We start from the raw sequence: 14,128 nt of genomic DNA on the forward strand, positions 1-14,128 counted from the left end.
TGGCAAATTGCAGTTGAACAAGTACTACATGTATACGCCCTTTGTTAATTTTTGTGTACTTGGTTTACTTGACAGGTTAATCTTGTCCAGGTATTATTCTTGCAAGTACCCTACAGCATATTCATCGCATATTTTTCCTGACTTGCTAAATACCCTCTGCGCTCAAAGATTACCCCGTCGGACAGTATTTCTCTGCATTTACGGTACAAATTTGTCCGTGAACTTTATGTGCCTATGTACCTTGTTTGTGTATTAGGTAAAGGTGATGAGTTGTATAATGTTTCCTTATTTATGATGTAGAAAACTAAACACATCATTTCGAGGGTTAATCGCGTACTTAGTTCAGTTGGGTTTCCCGGTTGAATTACGTATTGAATACCTCACTCTAAAAAATACAGTCGCCGAAGTAGCATTCCGAGCTGCCAGTTCACTGCACTTTGAGAACATGGCAGCATATCATTTTGTACTGGTGTACATGTAGTGTGAATCCACATTCAGGGTACAAACTGAAACACGACCTTGATGTAACTTTTCATGCATTTCGTAAAGGGCAATGGAGTAGATAGAATACTGCATACTGACGACAAAATACATCATTATGACATACATTGTACAATATTAAATGGGTTAGTCAAATACATGTACCGGTTAGTGATTGGCTAAACGCAGGCACGTGATAGAGGAACATTGGTTATGTTCGCCCATGGGAGAACATTTTTGTAATGTTCTTCCATGGGAAAACATTTTCACGTAACAAATGACCTAAATACCCGCGCGCACAGTGAATTTGGCTCTGCGCGAGCGATCGAGTACGTTGTGCTGGTGGTTGACTTTGACGTATTTGACTAATCCATATAATATAACATATGATGACTTTTGTTGTCGGGAACATGTACCAAACGTTCCAATGCTATATCGGGAGGCTGTAAGTCCCCCGACTTCGTCTCGGGACTTATAACCTCCCTCAATAGCATTTCAAATCCTTCGGGTGGAACATTCGGTATGTTCCCTCCCCCGCCAGTCATCATCTATACAATGTATCACTAAACAAGAGACAGGGTTGATCTGCCTTATCGTGTGCCTAAAAGTTGGTTTTGCTTTGCTTACTGTTTTTTTTTTTTTTGTGTGTGTGTCCGTATTTTCTCACTCTCTTGATGTGCAAGATGGGAAATTTAGCGCGCAGATATGCTGATATTGATATCTAGTGTGAAGTGATAATGAATAAGGCTTAGTTTAGTTTGCATGCATGTATGATTGCAGAGAAACGTTTGGCAACTTTATTTCTGTACATTAAGAAATATATTGTACATCTAACTGTGATAAAGTTTGTTTGGTATGATCAGGAAAATGGTAGTGAGCTATGTAAAACAGGTATCCGATATCATCATATGTTGACGTGTGCTTGCTTGTTACTCGCAGGTTCCTTTTTGTGCTTCGCTGAAAATCTTCAAGAATGATATATCCGTGTGTGACACATGTCCATCTGAAATAAGAGTACAGTATAAATTTATCCGCCAATCTGCATTCGTGTATATGAGCATGATTGATCCGTGCCAAAGAGTTGTTTATACAATTTCTGTGGAATACAATATACTAAAAGATCCACATCTGCGTCGCTAAGCAAAGTCGGGATCTACGAAGCTCGTGTGTGAAGCCATCATATTTTCCCCTTTTTATTAGGCACTAATGTGCCAATGATCCGCCAACAGTTAACCTCCTTATCTGGATCTAGCCACCTCGATACCATCCCGAGTAGACTTTGTGAATGCCTTGAGAACTCCACATAAATAACCCCTTTAACCCTATAAAAGCCCAAGGGGGGGGGGGGGGGGCACATTATGTCCCTACCATATTTTCATTTGCCACTCCTACGCCTTTAACCCAATGTCGACCACCTTTGGTGACTTTCCTAAAATTTCATTGCTAACATTTCGCTATATAATTTAGCTATGTCCCATATTGCTGGTTACCATGGCAACTGTAAACTGACAACCATGCCAGTCAGATTTTGCTTGTTTTTCTCTGTTCCAATTCCAGTTAACAATATAATAGTGGATGAAATGGAGTTTTCTTGGCTGTAACTTGCGGAAGGGCCAAAATATGAAGTGTAATTATGGTTTTGAATGGCCCTAAAATGGTTTTCTCATTATTTCCGTTATTTCTAATGTGACATTGGCATCAAAGAGTAGATGTTAGAGAGATTACTGAAAAAAAAACCCAGTATTTTCCAAAGATTACCCTTATATTTTGTATCTTTCACACAAGTTTTGCCTGTACTATCTTTGTTCATCGTATTACCAATCTGCAAACTCAAAATTTCAGTATTAAGGAAATATGAAATGTGATACCTATACATGTACACGTACCTATCCCAAACAATGGATCATAGGTCTCATTTGTTTCTTTATATTTTAATGAATAATGCCCCATGTGGTGACCTTTCTACCAGTGAAGTTTGACTTCTTGTTATGGCAAATACATTGTACATGTATGAAAATGATTGGATGAGAATAAAGGCAAATACATGTATACTGGGATAAACAAATTTAAAGAAAACTGATTTATTGCAGATTTCCTGTGTAGACCTAAATAAAACCCGACTTAAATATTTCTTGAAGTACAAACCAATGGGAGAGTCAATAAGTGGTCCTAAAGGTAATAACTGCTTCCATTTTGCGCATGTGGTTGCAACCAACATTATTATGCAGTTAAAAACATTAGATTTCAAATTAGTTTCTTCAAGTCTGATTTGTGTGATACATGTACTCTGACCATTCTGCTTATTTGCTTGTACCCCGGCTTTTACTCCATTTTAAAGGGTGTGTACAGTTCTGGTCGAGGGGAGGATTTAGCTTTTAACGTTTTGCAAGATATTCAGAAACCACTATGAGATGTCAAAGAGCATGCAGTTCTAAGGGGTATCAAAAGTATATTTCATAAAATTCGGTTTTGAAATGGCTGAGATATCCAAAAACAAGGTGAAACAAAGAGATCCTAATAAAGTTGTGGCATGTTGCCTTTTATTATTAGCACTTTTTGGATATCTCAGCCATTTGAAAACCAATTTCCATCAAATAAACGTTGATTCCTTCTTAAATTACATGCTCTTTCATATTTCATAAGAGGCTTTTCATTATCTAACTTAGGAATGTTCAAAACATGAATCCCCACCTCAACCAGTACTGTACAGTCCCTTTAAACATAATGTGAGATTGCACCTGAAATGTTACGAGTACCTCTCATTCAAATTATATGTCACAATAGTAAACAAAATGGCTAGGTGATGAATTTTTCATCTTTATTACAATGTGGTATACCTGTGTAGATCCATTTTTAAAGAGTTTCAAATGTATCGAGAGTGTGACTGGTGAAACAACAGTCTGGGATAGAGCCTTCTTGATTAAAGGTACACCTAAACTGGAGTACATGTATCAGCACATGTCTGCATTTTTTTTTTTTTAACACCTCATCGACAAATGTATGTTACTGTACTTTATTCTCGCCCAAGATATGTATCAACAAAGTTCTCAAAGCTCTAAATTTATATTGCACATGCACCATGTATCATATGCATCCTAGCACACTTTTTCTGTTTAACATTCAGTAACATAAAGAGCTGAATGGTGCGCATTACATGTCATCATTACACTGGTGTCTGTGAATGAACACGTGCCCTATCTTTGCCCGTGTGGCCGTTTTGTTTCTTTTTTGGTGTGAAATTTTTGTTACTTTTTTTTTTGTCTAGTGTCCTGTGTGTCACTGTTGTGTAGACCTATTGTACAGAAAATCTGTGAAAACTTCGCGGAAACATCAGAGTAACTATGTTTAAAAAATCTTTTGGCAAATAAATATAAGATTTCATGTTCAAACTTGAGCTTTTTGTTTGCCTGGATGTGTCATTGTTAGATGGTTGCTTCATTGCTTTGAACAGCTTTTGCCCATTTACACATCAAAGTGCCCTCATAAACACATAAAATTACAACATTACTACTACATGACTTCCCCTAGTTTAATAATAGCATTATTGTAACATGTGTGCAACTTAGGTACCCCCCCCCCAAAAAAAAAGGATCTTTGCAGTTAATCAGGTTAATCAGAATGTAAGAGCTTCATTCTACACAGCTGAATACTGTAGTAACCCCTGTTTGTAATAGCCAAGGTCAAAAACATGTACAATTGTATCTCGCCCATTACATTTCACACATCTGGCTACGTATGCAGTTAACAACCAGTCTGTTGGGACTGGAGAAATAAGCATCGATCCAGGCAACATTTGGCTGGCATGCTGTCGTCATCCATCAAGGCACACATTTTCTAGCTGATATGGTCTGTAACTGGCAGCAATTCAACTTCTGCAGCTTTAAAGGGACTGTACGGTACTGGTTGAGGTGGGGATTCATGTTTTGAACATTCCTAAGTGAGATAATGAAAAGCCTCTTATGAAATATGAAAGAGCATGTAATTTTAAGAAGGATTCAACGTTTATTTGATGAAAATTGGTTTTCAAATGGCTGAGATATCCCAAAAAGTGGTAATAATAAAAGGCGACATGCCACAACTTTATTAGGATCTCTTTGTTTCACCTTGTTTTTGGATATCTCAGCCATTTCAAAACCGATTTTCATCGAATAAACTTTTGATACCCCATAGAACTGCATGCTCTTTGACATCTCATAGAGTGGTTTCTGAATATCTCGCAAAACGTTAAAAGCTAAATCCTCACCTCAACCAGAACTGTACACACCCTTTAACTCCTGTAGAGCTGACTGCAAGGTGCTACGCGTTCAAACAAGTCGAATAAGATACATGTCGACCACTGCAGGGTCATACATTTTAATAATAGCTTGTGATTTTCAATGCACTGTGCTTGACGAAGTGCGGGTAGAGTGCACATTTGGACTTCATGCACTTTTACATTGTCGAGACCAATCTGAGATAAGAACAGAACAGCATGAAGGGACACAAAGTAGCATGACAATTTTGTTCTGACAAATACGGCCCATTGCAAGAATTCATGGCACTAATGTATGACCAGACACTCCTGAAGAAAATTATGAATGTCCCTTGGTACCAATTCTGCCAATCATGGATCATGTTCTAGCTTTAATTGCATGCTATTTACTGCATATTGAGATTTTAGCAATGAAGGGATAAGTCTCAACAAAAATTGATCAGCATTGTTGTAGGCGGTGAAAGTGTGTAGAAGTACTGTAATTCTGTTTAATACATGTAGCTCGTGCCACACACAAGTACTTGATTTTTTTTTCCATATCCTTTTTCCCACAAAATCCATACAGCGTTGTACCAGTACATGTACACCACTTACCTTCACCTACAAGTTTCCATGGACAAAATGAATGACAGACAGTGCATACAATTTGTATACATGTACTCGATTCAATAGATATGTTACAGAGGTCCCATGAATGGTGAATCATACATGTTGATACATAAATACCACATTGCAGACAGATTCAGACTTTTGCACAATACCATATGATATAGGGAATTTCAGAAGAGACATCAAATACATTATGTACATGTCCCAACCCTTTATGCAGGGCTGCCAACTCTCACGCATTGAGCGTGAGACTCAAGCAATTCAACCAATTTTGACTGTCTCACTCTGATAAACGAAATCTCACGCTAAACCCCCAAAATGGAATGTACATGACTACAAAAATAAATATATCTCTAAATTCTCTGATATTCCGAATATCGATGTGCCCAAGCCCAAAATTTCGAGATTTTCCCATGCGGGTGTAAAGCTTAACCATTAATAATCGTTTTCGGTTCGCGCGCAAAGACGAGCTATTGGATTACGATTGGTTTCTACCTATACCACGTGAGCGTAGCTTGTACTTTTGGCAAATGACAGTACATGTATGGCTATGAGGTGTGCTTTACATCGCTTTACATACACTGACTGTGTACGTAGTACATACGTATGGCCGCACAGCAGGCTGCCAGGCACTAGCCAGGAGGTCGCTCTGCTCCCTCGCAGTGTCTCATGCCAAACTCTCACTCAAGGTTGGCAGCCCTGCTTTATGACAGAGGACCTTTGACTGCAACTGTATTGTAAGAGGGCTGATTTTGTATTTCTCATGGACACAATGGAAATTCTACCACAGAGAACAATGGTAAGCACATCCAGGAGGAAGATACATGTAGTAAGTAATCAACACAGTTCCCTGGGTCAAATGAGTATCTGATGGATACTACTATCCACTATTGTGAAAGACTGAAATGTACTTTTGAATACAGAATTTCTTTGTGCAATGAGAGCTGTAGCCCTGAAAGACTAAAAATGACAAACAGATGCAACAGATTTCTTCATGTCAGGGCAGCCATTACTGAATTGGCATGAAAACAGCATATCGGACAATAATTGAGAGCATATTTTGGATCACGATAGCATAAGAAGACTGTAGAAGCAAACACCACAGCCACTAGCCAACTTACATGGTACAGGGTAACAAGGGTATTCATCAATCAAAGTGTGGAGGAAAAAAATAATGTGAGCACGGCAGTGTGTGTGGCATACAGAATGGAATCCAAACAAAGCCCCTCACACCATTGTAATGCAGAGAGAAGAAAACCTACGGCCACTGTAAATGCATACCTTGGTACTGTATGCAAGTGCACTGATCACTAATACAAGCCGAGATGATTTTCATGAATGTTATGTTGATTTCATGAAATTCTTGCATCAAGTTGTTTTTAATTGCAACTGATTGATCAACATACATGTAAATAAGCACCAACTTATTCAGTGATTTAGTAGTAGCCATGATAAAACAAAGAAAAAAAAATCATGGTCATTTGTTTATCATGTTCATTATTAATGTTGATGTAGGGCACTTTGACAGTCAGTTGCAATAAAAAACAAAAAACAAAAACACCAACTCGACATAAGAATTTCATGAATTTGAATAATTACGCAGTACCAGCACTGGCTGCCAGGTGGTCTAGTGGATATGATGCCTGTCGAGTGATCACGAGGTAGTAGGTTTGTATCCTGCCCTAGTATGTATGCCCATCATGGCTACTCCTAAAACACTAATTCATTCAGTGCTTGTGAATTATTCACATCAATGTAGGGCAATTTGTCAATCAGTTGTGATGAAATATAAATATTGACTGATAAACTGAGTTTGAGGGGCTATATCATTCATGACACCCAAATTGGTGGAGGCATTATAAGCAAATGCATGCTCTGGACTGACTGGTAGCAGCAGAAGTATACATTTATCATGGAGGTTGACATGTCTCATCCAACTTTTATTTGATAAATGTATATGCATACAATCTAAACAATAGGCACCAACGGCTTGTGAGATCAAGGTTCATCTTCTCTACAAAAATCATGCTGTGTGTAAGTTGTACTGTTGATCAAATTTACCAGCTAGTAGAAAAGCAGGATACTAGTAGCAGTTTTTAAAGCAAGTTCAGCTCACTCATGTATCTTCTTCATAATTCTGTGCTGATGTGTTTTTTTTTCTCATATCAAGCGCACATTTCACTGAAAGTCATTGGCAATTACTTGATTAATTTTTTCTAAATATCTTTTTTCCCCTTCTTCGGGGGGGGGGGGGGGAGTCTTAAAAATTGCCAACCCTTTTTGGAGTGATATTGCCTTATCATATGTCATGGGGTTAGTCTGATACACGTATCATGACCAAAGTTTTGGAAGAATAACTGACTAAGAATGCCTATGAAATGGCTTAGCAATACAGTTATTTACATGCAGCTACTCATGCACACATTGAAGGTTAGTAGAAGGAATCTCAATACACACAGGGAATAGTTGTGTCCTCTCACTCCATCCATCCCCAATGCTCTATGTATCATCGCTGTCAAAATCATCAGAGTAGTTGCCATCAGGTTGGTAATCATCACTGGAGTCTGGTCTCAACTCTGATGTGTTTACGGCAGAGCTATTGCCAGAGAGCGTCAGGTCTGGAGCCAGCAAGGAGGTATTTGAGATGGAGCTGGTGGTCCGCTCCAGCGAGTGACGGGGCTTGGGTTTCGGTGGCTGAGACTCACTACCGTGCTTGAAAGCTACAGATTTTGCGGTCGAACGTCTTGCGAGTGGGACAGGTGAGTTTGCAGACATCTGCGGTTGTGGAATACTGAGGACACTTGTTGGATATTTAGAGCCAACACTACCACTGAACTTTGAGGATTTGGAGGTTGCTGTTGATGTCTTTGACACAGCATCTGCGTCTCTTCCTTTACTGCCACCAGATGACTCCACAGACACAGCAGTTTTGTAGCTACTAGCACTAGAATGGCTGAGTTGAGCTTCATCTCTGGACAGGACAGATGGACTGCGCTGATCACTGAGTGGCGAGTGGTGAGAAGCTCTTGCAGAGCCATCTGAGGATTTAATGCTAGCAAGCTCCTGCTCGCCTGTTGATTCAAACCTGTACGAGTCATTAAAATCATCAGAGTAGATTTCCATGCCTTGTTTCCCACTGTCATTACCTGATACTGCAGTTTCTGTTTGCACACCTGCTCCTTCAAGATCGTCCATGGAGAATCCAGGAACATTGACAGCCTTGGACTCGTCATCTTTGCTGTTCTCAGCAGATGAGTCATTGGTACTGCCTCTATCATCTGCATCATCCTGGTCCAAGGCTGATGGTAAACGGATGCTGATACTGTGGACACTCTTCTCGCTACTACTGACATCTGTGGAACACATAAAAAACAAACAAAACCTCTCCTCAACAAATGTCTGGTTTGCATCTTGGCCTTATAGAAAAAGCAGCACTGTGATCTGTGAAAACATTGTTTTATTTTGATAGCAGCATGGTTCATCATGAAAATGACACAAAAATGAGAATATCGTGGAAGTCTCAAGTTGCAAATGTTCACACTGATATCGGTTACAAGCACTTTGATGCAGATGTGGCCATGATGTCATTCAGTAAACAGAGTCCCAGAGGTTTTGTACATCCAAAAGAAAGACATTACGAAATCATTTACTACCAATAAACAAGCAGCATAATTATTGCTATGACTTAACAACTGTAAGATACCTCAATGAGAAGGATAATTTCGATTTTTATTTAGAAAAAAAAAATGTAGCGAAGATTTGTGTTCAACTTAGTCGGTGCATGGCATGGCTACATAAGTGATGTCAATCACAAATTATGCAAACAAGGGAAACAAATGTCCCAAAAGCTCCGGCCAAAAGGATCAGGCATCACTGTAAATCATGTCATCACTTAAGTTAGACAAAGATTGGGGATCATTTTTTTTTTTGGCACAAATCACACTTAAAACAAGATGATGGGATTCACACTGATTAGTACTGCTGAACACGAGCCAGTGAGTACTAGTAATTTATATGTTGTAATATGATATCACAGAATAATGCTGCATATTTTAGTTACTCACTTACCTGTTTCAACTGTTAGATTTAAACAATTTTGTAGTCAACAACTTTGTTCAATTGACTTTGTGTTACATTTATGTATAAAAAAGAAATGCATTAATAAAATCAATCAATCAATGATGAAAGGGAGTCATAACATGTTCACCTACATAAAAAGTCATTGAAGTGAATTGAAGCATATGTGACTTTGATCTATCACTTTTGATATGAAAAGGGATAAAACAACTCCATGGTGATGGTTTGAAAAAGAAAATGTGTACATTGCAACTTCATTTTTCAAAACTACACACAAAGTAATGCTTAATACTCTGAGCCTCCTTTGTTTATTTTGGGACCCGTTAGTTTTGGTTTTTTGGGGTTTTTTTTTTTTTTTGTCTCAACGTCACCTGCATGAGGAAAGGAAAAAGACGACCTAACCATTTTCTGGAAGCATTTCAGGAGCTGGTTGCTCTGGGTGCTCCACAGCTTGCCTGGGGAGATACTGCAATGTCTTTTTGCTGACTTCTAGATCTTCTTCTTGATTGACCAGGTTATCTGCAGAAATCATGTAGGTTTCTGAAAAAAAAAAGGTTAATTCCTTTCATGAAAATCTGTAAGAATGGGTAATGGAATTGAAAAGAATGTTTCAAACAGCAACATAATGCATTTTTTTTCAAATATACAAATTACTCACTTTAACAAGTTGAAATTCAAAACATGACATCTAATAGAAAATGCTTTAAACAATCTGAACACATTTGTACAGACTAGCAGAATGAATGAAGACAATGCAATGATTTTACCAAGGTTTTGAGTGCCATATTTTTTGAAGATATTTGACAACATATCTGATGTTATCATAATTATTTTGAAGAGAGACACTACACTGTAAGTTATGCCCCTGCTCCCAAAAAGGGGAATAAACAAATCAGTAAATGTCAGTCCTTGTAGTTGCAGATTATATTTGACTCAACAGATACACAAACAGTGATTTCACATGTAATCAAGTGAGTCACTCAAAACTCAGCACCTGCCACTGGTACAATTTTTACATGAGTTTTGCATTTTGCTTGCTTACCTAGTCCAGCGGCATATCCAGGATCTACAGTCTTGTCCTTAGGAGACAAATTATCCTGATGCCGAGAAATTTCTGTTGATACATTTCTCTCCTGGAGCTGATATGACTCTTCCGACTGGTGTGGTCTTGCAGATAAAGTTCTCTTGGATCTCTGCTTGCGTGCAGAATTCTTTGACCTTTCCTCCTGCAGCTGGGCAGAACGAATTTGGAATTGTATCTCAGCTATCCGCTCCTGCTCTTCCAAGAGCTGATATGCATCTGGGTTATGCCGCTGCAGGCGAAGTTTCTGCGAGTTGGTCATCTTGAATTGCAGCTTGGTTTCTTTTTTCCTGCGAACTGCTGGCTCCTGCCTTAGCCATCCCTTTGATGCAGGTACCCCACTTGGAGGCTTGGCACAGTCCCTGTGCTTATGTCGATAGGTTTTCAGGGACTGGGACTTTACTACAGGGGATGGCTCAGGTTCTTTATGATGAACAGTTTTAGACTCCTTTTGAACCCTCTCTTGCTTTTTATGGTGTTGTTTTTCTTCAGGGTAATTGGGAAAATTGTTTCCAGCTGGTGGTGGAAGTACTGCACTGCCATCTTGTCTATACAGAAGACTTAGCTCACGCAAGAGAGCATTTAGAATGGGCATTCGTCTCAAGTCTTCTACATTTTGGTGGCCAATATTCTCTTGTTCATGCTCATAACCTCCTCTCGATACCTCAACTTTACCTGGCACACTGTTTTCAAGATTTTTCATAGATTTCTCTGATTTATCTCTGTGATGCTTCCTTAGTGTTTTCCTCACACTGGGTTCACCCTGATACTCTGGTGGATGTAACACATAGTGCACTTCAAGCTCTCTTCTTTCCCCAAGAGATGAAGATGAAGCCTTTGAATCATTTTGCATATCCACAGATTTCCTCCAGGTATCTGCAGTATTTTGTGAATGGATTGTCTGTTGGACACCAGAATGAACCTGCAAGTCTCTTTTTCTTTCTTTTGTGGGTTCATTCACTGAATTGAAGTACAGAGGAGGTGGGATGTGAGTATTTGTAATGATGTCTACATCGCTTGATTGCTCAGACTCCAAAAAGACAGTGGAGTGACATGGTTTGGACCCATGGATATTGGCCTCAATTTGCTCTTGACCTCTTCTTGCACCACTTCCATGAGAAACAGCACCAACTTCATCCACATTCTTTGTGTAATCACTTTGAACTGGTCTTAAATCAAGTGCTGGATGAGAAATGTCTACTTCCACATGCTTTGGTATTGGGGGTATCGACAAGGATGCAGATCTTGCCTTAACAAAGTTTTGGTTAGCATGTTTTGTTGTTTCTTCTTCAGTTCTACCTTGGACCTGGTATTGTTTTGATGGTGCACCTTCTAGTTCTGGATTACATTTGGGCACATTAATATCAACATCACCAAGGGGATGACCGACAGTTGCTGCTGACCTCCTGGTTAAAGCTGCATCAGGGATGTGAGGGATGAGATTACCTCCGAGACTGAGCATTCTGATCCCAAGTGATATCCAGCCTACCTCACTGCCCATCAAATTAAATATTGGAAACCGTCCTTGAATTCCATGGACGGAGGGAACAGATAATCCAGATTCTATTACGTCAGCCTTGATTTCATTCATTATCCCATTCAGAGCTACATTGCAGTGACCAACCAACTTTGGTGTATTATTCCACAGATCGACAATCATTACATAGAGAGGCGTATTGAGTAGGTGAGACTGAAGTGAGTTGATGTTGTATTTAAAGAGAGATGACTTCCCTTTATTGAATTCATAATTACCATGGCGATCTTTCAGCTCCTCCAGTTGAATTGGCATATCATTCCCATTACCCCAAACTCTCTGAACAGCTTCCTTTATCTGCTTCATCTCCGTCGACTCCATTTGCTCGATGATAACTGACGGAAAATCAAGAAGCCGGAATGCTACTGCGGGCATACGACAAAGTAACGTGCGTGGGACTACGCGCACCGAATTGACTGCCAACTCCAGCGAAAAGAGTGTTTCTTCTGCATTCATGTTTAGCTAGTTTATGATTTACTCCCATTCACATCAAACTTCATAGGTAATTCAGCCACCGGCAATAGTCCAATATGATCGATGCTTCGATATTCGGCAACAAGATCCATGAACTAATTTGTAGATTACGCAATCCAAATAACCCGCCATCATACGGCGTCTCCTTCGCAGCTGGCCGCTAGCTCGCTGGCACCTATTCAGGGTGCGCGCATATACGTACGTCGCCATATTGATTATGACGTAATCGAACTTGACAACATGAACAATTCGTCGCTGATGAGCTCTGCATTTTTAATTACCCCTGTTTTGAATGGCCGCTGGAAAAATAAAAACAGAATGAGGGTGGAAAGTATAGGTCTCCTCACTTCATGCATATTCATATGTTCAAAACACTACATTCGTAGTTGCAAGATCTTAATAAAATTTCCATATAAGTGTACATTTTCGTAACCCTAATTTTATGCATTAAATATGATTTTATGCAAATTATTTATAGCCTATCAATAACATGTCAATAATAATTTTTTGACAATTTTTTGTATCTATTCCTTTTAAATTTGAATGAAAGAGGTCATGTCTACCTGTTTCATGCAGTCGGCTTCCATCCTACAGTTTTTTGCTCATTGACCCATCCTCCCGATTTAGGGGTATAATAAGGTTTCGTGAACCCTGTAGGCTACTGAAATATGACCTGTTGCGTTGCCAGCGTCAGATTTTTATTATATTGAGGTGATATATTCATGATCTCGTGTCAAGTTATTGTTTCTGTTATAACGATCAAGTAGACTGCCCTTGGTATTGCATTTTTTCTCTTTAGCGGAAAAAATATTACATTCTTTCCTGACAAAATAGCCGCAGAATTTTATTTCTATCGGTGTGGCGCTCGCGCTTCCCCCTTGTGCGTAGGCGCAGCGATTTGGTCCCACGTCGTCCATTGTTCGATGCGTGAACGTGCATTTTGGGAGTTGGCGCATGCCTGTGGCCGCTGCATTATGTCGTGCTATTTTGCTGGTTTATAGGCTAGTTTGCATGCAGAATGCATGTTGTACTGCATGGTTCATTGGTCAATAAGTTTTTATTATTAAAAATAGACCAGAAAGGACTATGTTCCTATGTGTAGCCAGCTAGAGTGCTAACAATCGCTACATTAGTCAGACAGCAGTCTGTCGTTGTTATAGGTCTAGACGTAATTTAAATTGGATCATCAGTAATAAAATAGTCGGCCTACATATCAAACCTATGGTTTTAATTCGTGCATTTACACATTGGCTTTGCAATATCTTGTCTTATATTGAGTGTAGCCTGTATATAAACTAGTAATAGTATTTATTTCGATAATAATATATCTACTAGACCCTAACAACGCTGATGGATCTACGTGTAGGTTGCTACGGGCAATTTGCAACACATGTCTAATAATATACTTGCCATACATGGTGCATATCATGTGCCAAAAATGAAATAAAAAAAAAGTACCTGGTACATAATTTCTATATCAAATAGACATGATACGTTACGTGATAATCTGTGTCTAAAGTGACAGTGCATGCGGCGGTTGTTTACTTTGTATCTTTGTTGATGAATTTGACAAAATGCACAATAATAATGTGACGTGACCTGAAAAAGTACTGGTATTAGC

The 14,128-nt window shown here is 39.1% G+C and overlaps 1 protein-coding gene across 1 annotated transcript; it reads right to left on the minus strand.

Moving 5' to 3' along the window:
• Nucleotides 1-5,198: 5,198 nt before the first annotated feature.
• LOC140235519 (uncharacterized) lies at nt 5,199-12,650 on the minus strand. Its single transcript, XM_072315545.1, has 3 exons — nt 10,461-12,650; nt 9,821-9,958; nt 5,199-8,694 (listed from the first exon to the last, which is right to left on the minus strand). Exons 1-3 carry the CDS (start codon nt 12,487-12,489, stop codon nt 7,841-7,843), a joined length of 3,021 nt encoding a protein of 1,006 aa, XP_072171646.1. The 5' UTR covers nt 12,490-12,650; the 3' UTR covers nt 5,199-7,840.
• Between the last annotated feature and the right edge of the window lie 1,478 nt (nt 12,651-14,128).

The sequence above is a fragment of the Diadema setosum genome, chromosome 1, assembly GCF_964275005.1.
Source record: "Diadema setosum chromosome 1, eeDiaSeto1, whole genome shotgun sequence".
NCBI lineage: Eukaryota > Metazoa > Echinodermata > Echinoidea > Diadematoida > Diadematidae > Diadema > Diadema setosum.